The sequence below is a fragment of the Callithrix jacchus genome, chromosome 6 (assembly GCF_049354715.1).
Source record: "Callithrix jacchus isolate 240 chromosome 6, calJac240_pri, whole genome shotgun sequence".
In the NCBI taxonomy this organism is placed as follows: domain Eukaryota; kingdom Metazoa; phylum Chordata; class Mammalia; order Primates; family Cebidae; genus Callithrix; species Callithrix jacchus.
In genome coordinates, this window is record NC_133507.1 from 152,045,376 (window position 1) to 152,062,000 (window position 16,625).

General features: G+C 38.8%; 1 protein-coding gene across 8 annotated transcripts in view; it reads left to right on the forward strand.

Annotated features, from left to right (window-relative positions):
* SP100 (SP100 nuclear antigen) overlaps positions 1–4,062 on the forward strand; it is a 123,896-nt gene extending 119,834 nt beyond the window's left edge. For 4 of the 8 annotated variants that reach the window (XM_054258020.2, XM_078328792.1, XM_078328794.1 and 1 more), the window contains 3 exons: positions 84–155; positions 676–819; positions 1,573–4,062. In XM_054258020.2, coding sequence (XP_054113995.1) covers positions 84–155; positions 676–819; positions 1,573–1,683 — 327 coding nt within the window. In that variant the 3' untranslated portion in view covers positions 1,684–4,062. The remainder of the gene's footprint in view (positions 1–83; positions 156–675; positions 820–1,572) is intronic. The other 4 variants (XM_054258021.2, XM_054258022.2, XM_054258023.2 and 1 more) reach the window with 1 other exon arrangement.
* The last annotated feature ends 12,563 nt before the right edge of the window (positions 4,063–16,625 follow it).

Genomic DNA, 16,625 nt, shown 5'->3' on the forward strand with positions numbered 1-16,625 from the left:
AGTCACGTGTTCTCTTTGGGCATGCATAGGAGCTCTTTCTCTCTAAACTGCATTTAACTTGAAATGTCCTCCATCTTTTGCAGAAATGTGAATTCCTTCTCTTGAAGGTCTACTGTGATTCAAAAAGCCCCTTTTTTGCCTCAAAACCATATTATGTAAGTAACAGCCAAAAAAAAAAAAAAAAGCTTAAACTGTCTTTTTTCAGATGTGTGATCTGAAATCCATGGTACCAGATGCCATTCTATTTGCCTTGTTGATGAGTTTTTAGTTCAGGCTACTATAAAAATTTATCATAGACGAGGTGGCTTAAACAACAGAAATGTTTTTCTCACCGTTCTGGAGGTTACATGTCTAAGATCAGGGTGGCAGACGGGTTGGGTTCTGGAGAGGGCTGCCTTTTAGGTTGCAGAGAGCCACCTGCTCCTGAGTGGCAGAAAGAGACGGAGAGAGCTCTCTGGAGTCTCTTTTATAAGAGCCCTAATCCTATTTATGAGAGCTCCACCCTTCTTAACTCATGACCTCCCAAAGGCCCTACCTCCTAGCACCTTCGTAGGGGGGTTAGGATTTCAACCTACAAATGGGGCAGCCAACAAACCTTTATTCCATAAGAGTGGGTGTCTATGGGAGGCAGACTTGGCACTGCTGATAACCTCACTTTGGTCCTTTTCTCAACAGAACAGAGAGGGGTCTCGGGGCCCACAGAAGCCCATGTGGTTAAACAAAGTCAAGAGAAGACTGAATGAGCAGGTGTACTCCCGAGTGGAGGAGTTCGTGCAGGATATGCGTCTCATCTTCCATAACCACAAGGAATTTTACAGAGTGAGTGGCTCTCTCTCCTTGCTTCCTTTTCTCTTCTTTAAAGTCACTTTCCCTCTCATCTTTTTATATCAGGCAAATGTTACAATGGCCCTTATCATGTGACAAGCCTATACAAGTACAAATCCTGGAAGTATCCTAAAAGCCCTGTGGTGGGTGTGGGGAAAATAACAAACTGGAGGTGTCATTAAAAACATGACCCTAGGACCTCAGAGTTGACTCACTTCTAGATGGTTTCTTTTCACCCGTAGAGAACAGTAACGTGCAGACCCATTTGTTTCCACTGGAAGTAGAAGTGAACTTTGAAGGCATTGAAAGTGTTTTTCTTCTCTAGAAGATAGAAAATCAAAGGTCTTTATATCTGAATTTCCTGGTACTATTTCAGAAATTAACAAGGATTATGACAAGGGGTGAGCGTGAAGGGAAAGGAAGACATCATTACATTAGACATTTCTGTACTATCATAAGGTTACCAAAAAAATGCTTGCATAAAAATCACACAACTAAAATTTTAAAATTTAAATTAATCCATAAGCTTTTGATCAGGAATTGGATTTCAATGTAGTATTTTTTTGGCTTCTCTGTCTTCCAGATAAAGATAAATAATTATCAGGGAACATAAGCAACTCTTAAATGGATCAATTCTCACTTAACATTTGGGATAACCTAAAACGAGGTCCTGGATTATCTGCAACACTGGGTGTCTCAGCACATTGCACAGTAGTTTTTATTTTTGTTTCGTCTTTGCTTTTTCAGGAAGATAAATTTATCACACTGGGAATTCAAGTACAGGACACCTTTGAGAAGAATTTCAAAAACATTTTTGCAATTCAGGAAACAAGCAAGAACATTATAATGTTCATTTAGCTCGTTCTTATCTCATTCCTTCAGACCCTCCTGCAGCTAGCTACATGATGTGCTTGTGGTCCCACTAAACGGCCTACTCCTGTGGAAACTCTACATCACACTTCTTCTCCAAAGGTTTTCATTGCCATTTTAAAACTGTCTCATCAGCTTTTAATAAAATTCAACACCCCTTCATGTTAAAAATTCTCAATAAACTAGTATTGAGGGAACAAATAATAAGAGCATTTACGACAAACCCACAGCCAATGTTATACGAATGTGCAAAAGACAAAAGAGTTCCCCTTGAAAACAGGTACAAGACGAGGATTCCCTCTCTCCCTACTCCTAGTCAACATTGTATTGTAAGTCTTAGAGCAGTCAGGAAGCAGAAAGAAATAAGGGCATCCAAATAGGCAAAGAAGAAGTCAAACTTTCCCTGTTTGCAAACAGCATTGATTCTATATCTAGAAAGCCCCAAAGTCTTAGCCCAAAAGCTCCTTCAGCTGATAAACAACTTCAAAGAAGTTTCAATACAAAATCAGTATACAAAAATTACTAGCATTCCTATACACCAACAACAGCCAAGCCAAGAGCCAAATCAGGAATGCAATCCCATTCACAATTGCCACAAAAAGAATAAAATACCTAGGAATACAGCTAACCTGGAAAGCAGAAGATCTCTACAATGAAAATTATAAAACACTGCTCAGATAAATCGGAGATTACACAAACAAATGGAAAAACATCCCATGCTTATGGGTAGAAAGAATCAATATCATTAAAATGACTATATTGCCCAAAGCAGTTTACAGATTCAATGTTATTCCTATCAAACCACCAATGACATTCTTCACAGAACCAGATAAAACTATTTTAAAATTCATATGGAACCAAAAAAGAGCCCAAATGGTCAAGGCAATCCTAAGCAAAAAGAACGAATCTGGAGACATCACGTTACCCAACTTCAAACTATATTACAGGGTTTCAGTAACCAAAACAGCATTGTACTGGTACCAGAAAAAGGCACATAGACCAATGGAACCTAACAGAGAGCACAGAAATAAGACCACACACTTACGATCATCTGATCTTAGATAAAGTTGACAAAAACAAGCAATGGGGGAAAGTCTCCCTATTCTAAAAATGGTGCTGGGATAACTGGCTAGCCATATGTAGAAGATTGAACCTGGAACCCTTCCTTACACTATATACAAAAATCAACTCAAGATCAATTAAAGACTTAAATGTCAAGCCCAAAACTATAAAATTCCTGGAAATCAACCTAGGCACTACCATCCTGGACATAGAAACAGGCAAATATTTTATGACAAAGACAAAAGTAATCACAACAAAAGCAAAAATTGACAAATGGGATCTAATTAAACTTAAGAAATTCTACACAGGAAAAGAAACTATCAACAGAGTAACAGACAATCTACAAAATGGGATAAAATATTTGCAAACTATGCATCTAAAAAAGGTCTAATATCCAGCATCTACAGGGAACTTAAATTTACTAGCGAAAAACAACCCCATTAAAAAGGGGGCAAAGGACATGAAAAGACACTTTTCAAAAGAAGACATACAGGTGGCCAACAAGCATATTTTAAAACCTCAATATCACTGGTCATTAGAGAAATGCAAATTAAAACTACAATGAGACACCATCTCACACCAGTCAAAATGGCTCTTACTAAAGGGTCAAAAAAATAACAGATACTAGTAAGGTTGCAAAGAAAAGGGAACATTTGTACACTGTTGGTGGGAGTGTAAGTTAGTTCAACCATTGTAGAAAGCAGTGTGGCAATTCCTCAAAGAAATAAAAGCAGAACTGCCATTCAACCCAGCAATGCCATTACTGGGTACATACCCAGAGAAACATAAATTATTCTACCATAAAGACATATGCATGCAAATGTTCATTGCAGCACTATTCACAATAGCAAAGATATGGAATCAACCTAAGCGCCCATCAATAACACACTCAATAAAGAAAATGTGGTACATATACACCATGGAATAGTATGCAGCCATAAAAAAGAATGAGATCATGTCTAAGGAACATGGATAGAACTAGAGGCTATTATCCTTAGCAAACTAGTGCAGGAATAGAAAACCAAGTACTGCATGTTCTCACTTACAAGTGGGAGGTAATTGATGAGAACTCTTGAACAAAATGAAGGGAACAGCAGACACTAGGATCTACTTGAAGATGGAAGATGGGAAGAGGGAGAGGAGCAGAAAAAAATGCCTATTGGTGTTGAAATAATCTGTACAACAAATCCCTGCGACATGAGTTTACCTATATAACAAACCTTCACATGTACCTCCAGACCTAAAATAAAAGTTTTTTAATTGTAAATAAATTGATCATTAATTAAAATTTTTTTAATAATAAAATTGTCTTATCAAGTTCTCTTATGGAATAATTTGGAGCAAAAGCTACAGTTGAAAACATAAAGTCTTCTCATAAATGATCATATTTTATCCTTCCATTTATTCAGTTTTGTACTTTTTGTTGTAACTGTGAAAGTAATCTTTTCCCATTAAATTTTATTTACCAATTATTACTATTACAGAAAACGACTGTTATTTATATATAATTTTGTCACTGATTACCATACTGAATACTAGATAGCATCATTTTCACCTTTTACCCAGTGGCATCAGGAAACTTGTGGTGGCTACGTAGCATCTCCAACTTTCAATTTATGGAATCCTAATTGATTTAGGGGATGGAAGCATTCCTCACTGGGCACTAAAACCTCTGACAATTCTTGTTTCTGTTGGAAAACGATTCTGCCAGGGCACCCTGATGTATTTGTATGTGTAAAGGAGGAAAACATAATTTTTCCACTATCCATCTAAGTTTCCCCTACCCAGATCCTCTGGGGCTCCTGTAACAAAAGACAGAGTAACAAGAGAAAAACAGAAGTTGGTTAGCATGTATATAACAAGAGAAAAATAGAAGTTTATTAGCATATATATACACACACATGCATATATTTGTGTGTATATATATATATTTATATATATGTACACACACGGGAGATACCCGGAGAAATGAATAACTCTCCAAGAGGTGGTTGAGACTTCAAAGTTAAATACCATCTCCAGCTAAAGACAAAGAAAGAAGAGTATGGGAAAGTCAGTTATGGGGATGACCAGGAAGAGCATGGTAAACAAGAGTAAGGTCTGCTGTGCAGATTTGAGCTGTATTCTCCATTGATAAGAGTCCCTTGTGATTTAGAATCATCCTTCTTTTCCTAGTTCAGAAAGGGAGACATCCTTATGAATGGAGATTTCCTTTGTAAATGTAAACTTTCCTAACCAAGAAGTAACTTCTGCTCTGTTTTTAGAGCTTCTCTCATGTCTCCTATTTCTCAAAATAATCCTTATGCCAAAGAAGCGTATTCTAGGGTGGCATATTCTGGCCTCCCATACGTGTCTCCACATAGACCCTAGAGGCAGGGCTTAACTGCAGCTGATCTGATCTAAGTCTTGGCAGAATCCCTGTGGCCCTTCCAGAACATTTGCACATGGAAGGCATGAGAGGAGCTGCTCGAAGTCCATTCCCCACTCTCCTGCTCATCTTTGGGAGGCTACCATGACACTCATTACTTCCTAAGTTCTGGTGAGGTCTGAGACTTTCTATTTCACCCCCAGTAGGTAGCCTGTGATATAATATCCATTGTAGTAGGAAAAGCAAAGTGGAGACCCTTGAAATTGCCATCCCCCAAGCAAAATAATGCAATTGCAGGGACCGGCACTCTCAATGACCTAAAAATATCAACTGGTCTCCATAATATTCCTATTCAATTCACCTGTCTGTCACCACCTCTGTTAAAAACAGATCACTGTCTTCATTGCTTGATGTCCAATGTTGTGTAGATTGTGTGGATTTAGTTTTTCAGGCAAGTGGGTAAATCTGGTCCCTGTTCACTCTCTTGGTCTTTAATCAACAAATTTTTAAGCACTCAACTTCTCTATTAATAAAGAGGACTTTTTACAAATAAATTGTGAAAAGTTTTAAATGTTTAGTGTATAATATGTTACGTTTTAAAAGGTAATAGAACAGTAAAATATACAAAATATATGTTATGTTTGTATACATGTTTAAAGTATATTTATAAATTTACAAAATATTTTATACATTTATAAAGTACATTTAAATATTTATAATTTTTATATGTGCACATTAAAATGTGTAAAAGGATGTAACCAATGTTTACAAGAAAGATAGTCTAATATTTGATATTTTCTAATAAAAAATACTAATGATATGAATATTTTGAAAAATATAAGCACTTTGACTCCAACTGAAGCAAAGCACAGATCACCCCACCACCCCAGGGATGGGCCCATGGCCACCAGGAGTACAACGTTTCTTTGAAAAGAATTCACCATATCAGAAAGGAAGGAGACTCACTGTGCAGACCATTGTCTATGGAAACTTTGAAGGCAATAAAATAGTATTCTATTCTATAGGGATCTTCTCTGGATCAAGCTGTGGTTTTTCAGAAAGGCAAAACATGGCACAGAAGTAGCAATTCCCAAAGTAACAAAATCAGGGGTTTTTTCACGATCCAGCACTATGGCCAGTCTCAGCACAGATGCCACCAAAAGCTCAGCACAAAGCAACAATAATTCAGATTGCAGAATTTCGAATACAATCTGTGGGGGCCATTGAAAAACTGAAATTCTCTGAGGGAAAAAAGTATTGAAGGGCCACTAGACCTGATAAATTATAAAGACGTGGCCCAGCAAACTGGAAAATTACACTTTTTTTTCCTCTGGAGAAAAAATTTATTTTGGGAGTTCTCAACTATGGTATAAAGTATCAACATCAGATCAGCACCATGTTTTGCATAGGCGTGCTCTATTCTTAATCATCAGATGTTATGTTATGATGATGGTCTGGAGGCAGGAAGAAGTTTAGTGACTCTGAAGACCATGCACTTGTGAGCAATGAAGAATGCAGCCTGTGGGTTTATCAGTGCAACAGACTGGAACAAGCACAAGCAATCTGCAAAGTTTTACTCACTGATTTTTGACTCTGTATTGACATCAGAGGAATCTTCAATTCTGCAACCTAGTGGAAGTCAACTTAATCTGAAGGTTCAGCTCTTCTCTAAATAGTAGTTTTGTTTTCAATCTGCAATGTTGTACTTTTCAGGAAATATGAAGTAATTCCTTGCTCTAGAATTTCTGAAAAAAAGTACACTGTATAAAATATTGATCATTTGTTTTTATATTAAAATATCATATTAATCAGTGGGAAAAAATACAAATTATAAATTGCCTTTTCAAAAGCCTATCAACAAGGCCAGGCATGGTGGCTCATGCCTGTAATCCCAGCACTTTGGGAGGCCAAGGTGGGCAGATCATTAGGGGTCAGGAGTTCAAGAACAGGCTGACTAACATGGCAAAACCCCATATCTACTAAAAATACAAAAATTAGCTAAGCATGGTGGCGTGCACCTGTATTCCCAGTTACTTGGGAGGCTGAGGCACAAAAATATTTGCACCTGAGAGGCAGAGGTTGCAATGAGCCAAGATTGAGCCACTGCACTCCAGCCTAGGTGACAGAGCAAGACTCAATCTAAAAAAAACACTGTCAACTGAAAAATCACACAATATATAAATTCAGAAAAGAGATTTTACTTCTTATAAAGGGTTACAGCTAGCAAGGTGGCCATCCTGACAGACTGGGAAGCATAGGCTCCAGCAGAGCCTGAAGGGCAGACTCTTTAAGGGAGGGGAAATGGAACAGGAATTAATGCTGAATGAGTTGGCCAATTATACATATTAAACAGTGTCAAATACAAGAAGTTTCTCTTCAAAGGGTTTAGTTAGTTCCCTTATTCTTTGCTCCCTGCTTTCAAGGCCAGACTTCCTTATCCTTTGTGCCTCACTGCCCTGGTTTCAGTAAACAACTTTCCCTCCAGTCCTAATCTACAAGCCACATCTGCTACTCCTCTGTAAATTATCCCTCCTGCCACAATGGCTCTTCCCACCAAAACTGCCCTTCCTCCTCATTATGCACACCCCTGAGCTGTTCAAGTTAACCAATTGGGTTCAACTTAAATTGTGCAGTACAACTCCAGCCAATGGAGGTAGGACACAGTAACAGGGACAAATTGCATTAGAAATAAAAACCTCTTCCCTTCTTTGTTTGATGTTGCTCTCATGGCAACCAGCCCTGAGAGCAACACCCTTCTGCAGGAGTAAATTTGCCTTGCTGAGAAATCCTTTGCTTGAATACTCATTTACTTTGTGACTCCAAGCTTTTATTCCCAACAAACAGGTTACAGGAGGCTCTATGAATATTCCTGAGGGAAGATAGCACACATGCATGCAGGCTGAATAAATACATATGTTACGTATGACCCACGTTCACTTTTGGGTAGAGACAACATTAAAAGGCAGTAAAATTGGGCTCCATATATCAAAAGGTTAAACAGAACATAAAAATGTTATGTGCACAGCCTCTATAAACCAGCCAGAACCAGTCTGTCAACAGTGCTCATTTATCAGGAAGGAATGATTTGTGAGCTGGTTGAGTGTTATGTTGAAATCTTGAAAAGGGCAGGGAGTCTGGCCACAGAGTCAGACCATTGCTTGAAACCAGCAGAGAAGTCTTCCATTCTTTGTTTTCCAGGGCTAGTTTCTGTTTATCTCTTAGGGAAAAAAAACCTGGTGAAAAGCAGGGATAAAAACAGTTCTCTTGCCCTACCTCTTCAGGTGTGTGAGAAAAAAAAATATTGGGACCCCAAACTCATTAAGCCAAAGGGAAAAGTTAAGCTGGGAACTGGGTCATGCAAACCTGCCTCCTCTTTTGTTCCTAAATAAAATGACGGCAAGATGAAAAGCTACATGCCTCCCCCTTATTTTGCCCACAAATAAATTCCTAGTAAGCTCCAACAACTCTACTAAGGTGTTTCTGTTAAAATTTCACCACGGCAGGCCAGGCGTGGTGGCTTATGCCTTAATCCCAGCACTTTGGGAGGCTGAGGCAGGCCGATCACTTGAAGTTAGGAGTTCAAGACCAGCTTAGCCAACATGGTGAAACCCTGTCTCTACTAAAAATACAAAAATTAGGCGTGGTGGTGGACGCCTATTATCCCAGCTACTCAGAAGGCTGAGGCAAGAGAGTTGCTTGAACCCAGGAGGCAGAAGTTGTGTTGAGCCTAGATCATGCCACTGCACTCCAGCCTGGGTGACAGAGCAAGTCTCTGTCTCAAAAGAAAAAAGAAATGTTTACCATGTCAATGTAAATTGATAACTTATCTTTACAGGTGCAGTCGGCCCCCCCCGCCCCCCACAGACACAAATGCATTTCTGATTTTTCACTGCCCAATTTTGTCTATGTTATCTTAGGTAAAAATACAAAATTCCTGCATTTTTTTCTGCCCCATTTCTCTATGTCATCTTATGCAAAAAGTGCGAATTCACTAAGCCAGAAAAAGGCACGAATGACTATTTTTTTCTTACCCCCTCTTACATGAAAACTGTACTTCTCAATATCCCATCCTTTCCCCTTTAAATTTGGAGCCCTCAAAATCATCTTTGGAGAAAGGCATAGACCTGTCTCCTGGGTGCACGTCCTTAACTTCGGCAAGTAAACCTTCTAAAATGATTGAAACTTTTCTCATTTTTCTCAATTGGCAAGTTGTTGGAGTGAGAGAGTTAGAGTTTAGTTGCAAAAGGACTTTGGAAAATCACATGACTTAAAATAAGCCAATATCACACTAGAAGATATCTTTCAACAGCTATAATTTAAATTTTTGAGTGGCTGATTGAAAGATTGTCTTTCTAGCAGTAACTAAATAATAAACCTTTTGTCTAAAAAGGCTCCTTCAAGTTTCTGATTAATAAAAAAATGTAGCTATCTGTTTTCTATAGAACATTGTAGATAGCAGATGGTAGAAATATACCCAGCCTGGGCAACATGGTGAAACCCTGTCTCTACTAAAAATACAAAAAATTATCTGGGTGTGGTGGTGCTTGCTTGTAGTTCCCACTACTTGGGAGTCTGAGGCAGGAGAATCACTTGAGCCCAGGAGGCAGAAGTTGCAGTGAGCTGTGATCACACCACTGAACTCCAGCCTGGGCAACGGAGTAAGATCTCATCTCAAAAATTTAAAAATTAAAAAAAAAATCATTATATACATTCAATTTATAGGCATAGAGAATATATTTTTCCTCATCTTTTCTCAGGAAGATAAATATATGACTACTTATATTCAGTCCATAAAACCCATCTACTAAGTGAAAACTTCACATTTCTTGTCTCCCTGCATTTTAAAAGTGAAAAGTAAATAAATTGTAGAAGATAGAATCCAAGTTAAAGTGACTCCATTGCAAGAACAGCATCTCTGGACAGAAATGATAATCCACAGCTGGTGTTTGCGATCCGAACTTCCTTACCTTGTCTAATTATTGGCACTGAGCTTGAGGTTTTCTGGGGCTCTTCTCTTTTTAACAGAATTTGAAGGGAATCCCTTCTTATCACTGCACAAAAGAATGAAACTTCTTAGTAGTCTCAGCATGTGATAATATAGGCCAGAAAGAAATCCCGTGAAAAACTAAAAAATACCTGGGAAGCTTACCAGGTCATCCTAGTCTGCCCTTTGAAATCATCCCAACTTAATGGTGTTTCAGTCACTATTACCAGAAATTAAGAGCAATTCGTCCACATGGAGCATCTTCACTTAGTCTGGCTCTCTCTCTTCTTACACCTCTTGTTCCTGTTTTCCCTTCACACTTGTCCCTATGTGTTTATTACACCTCTGCCTTTGTTCCACCATGAAACCTTTGGAAGCCACATGCCAAAGAAAGAAGACTCCCATCAGCCAGAATCCCTAAATGGCTGTGTGACTCAAAGACCCCCAACAATCAGGAACCACCTAATCCTGACAATGTGAGCAGGAAATAATCCCCTTCTTGTGTTTGACCCAATAAACATTTTGGAACATATTTCTGACAGTAGTTATCCTATCTGACACACAAAAAAAATTGTATTGGAAGAGGATGCCACACAAAAACCTGAAATGTAGGGCATTGACTTCATGATTCAGTAACAAGCAGTGAAGATAAGGAAAATGTAGAAAATAGAATCCAAAGCTAAAGTGAATCCACATCAGAGAACACATGTCAGAGGCTGGAAAGACTATGCAGCAGCAAATCAGGATGAGAAGGGGAAACCATGGTGAAAATTTCAAGCTGCTCACCAAAACCCATCTCCTCTTCCTTTCCCAGGACACATAGCTGAACTATCTTTACAAGGCTTCTTTGCAGTGAGGTAGGACTATTTGCATCGGTAGGACTATTTGTATCAGTTCTGGCCAAAGAAGAATGTACAAAGGTGATGTGCTTCCTGTATTTCTTTCACAAATTCAATGCCAACCCCAGGTGACCTTGGGAGCCATGGGATGAGAATGCCAAAGCCTCTATCAGCCGAGGTCCCCACCTAGGTCCCCACCTGACTGTATGAAAAAGCCACCCAATATTCTACCTACCTCCAACCTTCTTTTTTTTTTTTTTTTTTTTTTTTTTTTTGAGAAAGGGTCTGGCTCTGTCCCCCAGGCTGGAGTGTAGTGGTGTGATCACAGCTCACTGCAACCTCCACCTCTCAGGCTCAAGTGATCCTCTCACCTCAGCCTCCCAAGTAGCCAGGACTACAGGTGCACACCACCATGCCCTGCTAATTTTTGTATTATTTAGAGAGGTGGGGTTTCACCATGCTGCCCAGGATGGTCTCAAATTCCTGAATTCAAGCAACCTAACCACCTTGGCCTCCCAAAGTGCTAGGATTACAGGCATGAGCCGTCACTCCTGGCCTAAAACCTTCTTAGACTTTTTAGATAAGTGAGGCGTAAAGCTCCCATTTGAGCCAGAGTGGAAAGGGGATTATTTGTTAAAGCAGATAGCTGATTCTAACTACTTAAAATATGCTATATATTAAATAGAGGATTTCAGTAGGAAGATAAAAAATGGATCACTTATAGTTGAAACATTTCTCAATTGGGAAAAATAAAGAAAATAATTAGAATGAGCCCTTTGCAAACCATTAGTAACATCATGGGTTTATAGTTGCTTAAATTTTTTTCAAATATGTTCTCCCATAGAAGATAAGTTTCAAATATTCATAGAATCTAGAAATAATAAAGGAAATAAAAAGTCAAAAACAGGCTGGGTACAGTGGCTCACGCCTGTAATCCCACTACACTGGGAAGCTGAGGCAGGCAGATTACAAGGTCAGGAGTTCGAGGCCAGCCTAGCCAACATAGTGAAACCCCATCTCTACTAAAAATACAAAAATTAGCCAGGCATGATCGCGTACACCTATAGTCCCAGCTACTATGGAGGCTGAGGCAGGAGAATTACTTGAACCCAGGAGGTGGATGTTGTGGTGAGCCAAGATCACACCACCATACTCTAGTCTGGTCTCTAGCGTGACTCAGTATTAAAAAAAAAAAAAAAAAAAAAAAGAAGAAGTCAAAAAAGTCAAAAACATATTAAGTACAAAAGAGCAGTACATTTTATAACAATTTGTACATTGAAGAGTATTCAGATTATAATGGCATTTTGATTATCATTTTCTGTCTTTTCTGGGCATTTCTCCATTTAAGAATTGAGTTCTGAGTGTTCAAGATTTTAGTCCCAGCTCGTTGTCTAAATCTCATTAAGACTGCAAAAAATAGCCTCAAAGAGTAACATGCCATGATTTCCTCATTTATAAAACAGAAAGATTGCTGGGTACAGCGGCTCACACCTGTAATCCCAACATTTTGAGAGGCTGAGGCAAGAGGTTTGCTTGCGCCCAGTCTCTTTGCTCAAGACTAGCCTGGGCAACATAGTGAGACCCCATCTGCATCAAAAATAAAAATAAAAATAAAAATTAGCCTGGCATGGTGATGTATACCTACAGTCCCAGCTACTCAGGAGGCTGAGGTGGGAGGATAGCTTGAACCTGGGAGGTTGAGGCTGCAGAGAGCTGTGATCATGCCACTGTACTCCAGCCTGGGTAAGAGAGTGAGATCCTATCTCCAAAAAAAAAAAAGAAAGAAAGAAAGAAAAGAAAAGATACAGACAACCATTTTCCTGCTTAATTCTTTTGATTGTATTTTTAAAATACCATAATCATTTGTAAAATTACTCTGAAAAATTATTACATTAGCCAAGGAAATGTTGGAGGAAATTTTTCAAAGCTACCATTTGAGTTAGAAATAGTTTAATATGTAGCTTTTATTTCTGGCATTAATTAGATGAAGCAGCAATTGTCTTTTTATTTTTTTATTTTTTTTTTTTAGGCAGGGTCTCACTGTGTTGCCCAGTCTGAAGTGCAATGATATGCTCATGGCTCACTGCAGCCTTGAACTCCCAGGCTCAAGTCCAACTCAGCCTCCCCAGTAGGTGGGACTACAGGCACGTGCCACCACACTCAGCTAAATTTTTGTTTTTGTTGTTGTAGAAACAGTCTTCCTATATTGCCTAGGCTGGTCCTGAATTCCTGGGCTGAAGCAATTCTGTTGCCTCTGCCTCCCAAAGTGTTGGGATTATAGCCATGAGCCACTGTGTCTGGCTGCAGTGGTCTTTTGAGGCTTTTTCCACATTTGTACCCAAAGGACATTAACAACCAGTAGAATTCCTAGCTTTCTGTGCTTTGTAAAAGATAAAGTATAAACAGATGTAGAAATCACACCATAAAGTCAAAACTTTAGTATTAAGAGGCATGACAATGTGTCATTTATACAATAGCATATCAAAAAGCTTATCTACCACGATCAAGTAGGCTTCATTCCAAGGATGAAAGGCTGGTTCAACATATGCAAATCAACAGCCATAATTCATCACATAAACAGATCTAACGACAAAAATGACCTGATTATCTCAAAAGACACAGAAAAGGCCCTCAATAAAATTTGATATTCCTTCATGTTTAAAACTCTCAATAAACCAAGTATTGACGGAACATACCTCAAAATAATAGCCATTTATGACAAACCCACAGCCAATATCATACTGAATGGGTGAATAATCCTATACCTAGAAAACCCCATTGTCTGAGCCCAAAAACTTCTTAAGCTGATAAGCAACTTTAGCAAAAGTCACAGGATACAAAATCAGTGTGCAAAAGTAGCAAGCATTCCTATACATCAACAACAGGCAAGCAGAGAGCCAAATCATGAATGAACGCCCACTCACAATTGCTACACAAGGAATAAAATACTTAGGAATTCAGCTAACAAGGCAAATGTAGGACCTCTTTAAGGAGAACTGCAAACCACTGCTCAAGAAAATAAGAGGACACAAACAAATGGAAAAACATTTCATGCTTATGGATAGGAAGAATCAATATTGTGAAAATGGCCATACTGCCCAAAGTAATTTATAGATTCAGTGCTATTCTGATTAAACTACTTTTGACATTATTCACAGAATTATGGAACCAAAAAAGAGCTTGGAGAGCCAAAAAAAAAAAATCCTTAGCAAAAAGAACAAAGCTGGAGGCCTGATGCCACCAAACTTCAAACTATATTACAAGGCTATAGTAACAAAAATAGCATGGTAGAGGCACAAAAACAGACACATAGACCAATGAAACAGAATAGATAACTCAGAAATAAGGCCTCACATCTACAACCATCTGATCTTCAACAAACCTGAGAGAAACAAGGAATGGGGAAAGGTTTCCCAATTTAATACATGGTGCTGGGAGAACTGGCTAGCCATATGCAGAAAAGTTAAACTGGATCCCTTCCTTACACCTTAAAAAAATTGACTCAAGATGGATTAAATACTTAAATGTAAAACCCAAAACCATAAAAACCCTATAAGAAAATCTAGGCAATACCATTCAGGACATAGGCACAGGCAAAGATTTCATGACAAAATCACCAAAAGCAATTGCAAAAAAAGCAAACACTGGGGCCGGGCGCGGTGGCTCAAGCCTGTAATCCCAGCACTTTGGGAGGCCGAGACGGGTGGATCACGAAGTTAAGAGATCGAGACCATTCTGGTCAACATGGTGAAACCCCGTCTCTACTAAAAATACAAAAAATTAGCTGGACATGGTGGCGCGTGCCTGTAATCCCAGCTACTCGGGAGGTTGAGGCAGGAGAATTGCCTGAACCCAGGAGGTGGAGGTTGCGGTGAGCCGAGTTCGCGCCATTGCACTCCAGCCTGGGTAACAAGAGCGAAACTCCGTCTCAAAAAAAAAAAAAAAAAAAGCAAAAACTGACAAATGGGATCTAATTAAATTAAAGAGCTTCTGCACAGTGAAAGAAACTATCACCAGAGCCAACAGGCAACTGACAAAGTGGGAGAAAATTTTTGCAATCTATCCATCTGGCAAAGGTGTAATGTCCAGAATCTTCAAGGAACTTAAACAAATTTGAAGAAAAAAAAAAAACAATCTACTCCATTAAAAAGTGGGCAAAGGACATGAACAGACATTTCTCAAAAGAAGACATTCAGGTGCCCAATAAAAATTTTAAAAGCTCAATATCACTGATCATAAAAGAAATATAAATCAAAACCACAGTGAGATACCATCTTATGCCTGTCAGAATGGCAATTATTAAAAAGTCAACAAACAACAGATGCTGGCAAGGTTGCAGAGAAGTAGGAAGTTTTTACATAGTTGGTGGGAATGTAAATTACTTCAACCGTTGTGGAAGATGGTGTGGCGATTCCTCAAAGATCTAGAACCAGAAATACCATTTGACCCAGCAATCCCATTACTGGGTATATACCCAAAGGAATATAAATTATTCCATTACAAAGATACATGCACATGTATGTTCATTGCAGCACTATTCACAATAGCAAAGACATGGAATCAACCCAAATGTTCATCAATGATAAACTGGACAAAGAAAATGTGGTATGTATATACCATGGAACACTATGCAGCTGTAAAAAAGAATGAGATCATGTCCTTCGTAGGGACATGCATGGAACTGGAAGTCATCATCCTCTGAAAACTAATGAAGGAACAGAAAACCAAACACTGCATGTTCTCACTTATAAGTGGGAGCTAAACAACGAGATCACATGGACACAGGGATGGGAACAACACACACTGGGACCTGTTGGGAGTGGGGTTAGGGGAGGGAGAGCATTAGGAGAAATAGCCAATGCATGCTGGGCCTAATACCTAAGTTGTTAGGTGCAGCAAACCACCATGGCACACATTTACCTACGCAACAAACTTGCACATCCAGCACATTTACCTTGGAACTTAAAACGAAAATGAAAATGAAAAAGCCTCATAATTTTGCTAGCATATTTAAAATAAAACATCAGTATATGACTACATATATGCAATCAAAGCATTCACTTGTTAAACATGGAGTTTATAACTTTGCAGAGAATGAGTCCAGTGAGTTGCTTGGATCCCTTTCCTGTGGATGCACTGAGAAAGCTCAGACTCCTAATTACAATCGTTTTCTTCTTTACTTGGCCAAATCCTTGGTGAGGAATTTTGTTTCTTGACCCTATTCTTCATTATTATTTCCAAAAGGATAACAACTGCTGATTATAGGAGACAATAATAGAATTCTTTAGGGGTTTTGGTGTATAACCAAATCAGAAGTAAATGTCATATTACAAAAAAAGAAGAAAAAAAAAAACCTGGGAAAGACCTAGAAAGGTTCAGGCTGGAATATACCACCCACAAGCCACATTAGTCTGCTTTTTCTTTATTCATCTGAGGGATGACCAGAGAGGCTGGGAAAAACTTACCCACAATAGGCAATCTTGCATTGTCTTGCAAAACTCTTCTTACACTTTGCTCTATTCCAATGTCCCACCCTTTCGAATTGCTCTACATATTTCCTCTTCCTCTGCTTTTTTTCTCAACATGGAAGCCTTGGAAACCATGTATTAAAGGCACTAGAACCTCCACCAACCAGGGTCCTCAAACAGTTGGAATAGAGCCTTGCCCAACCATCCCA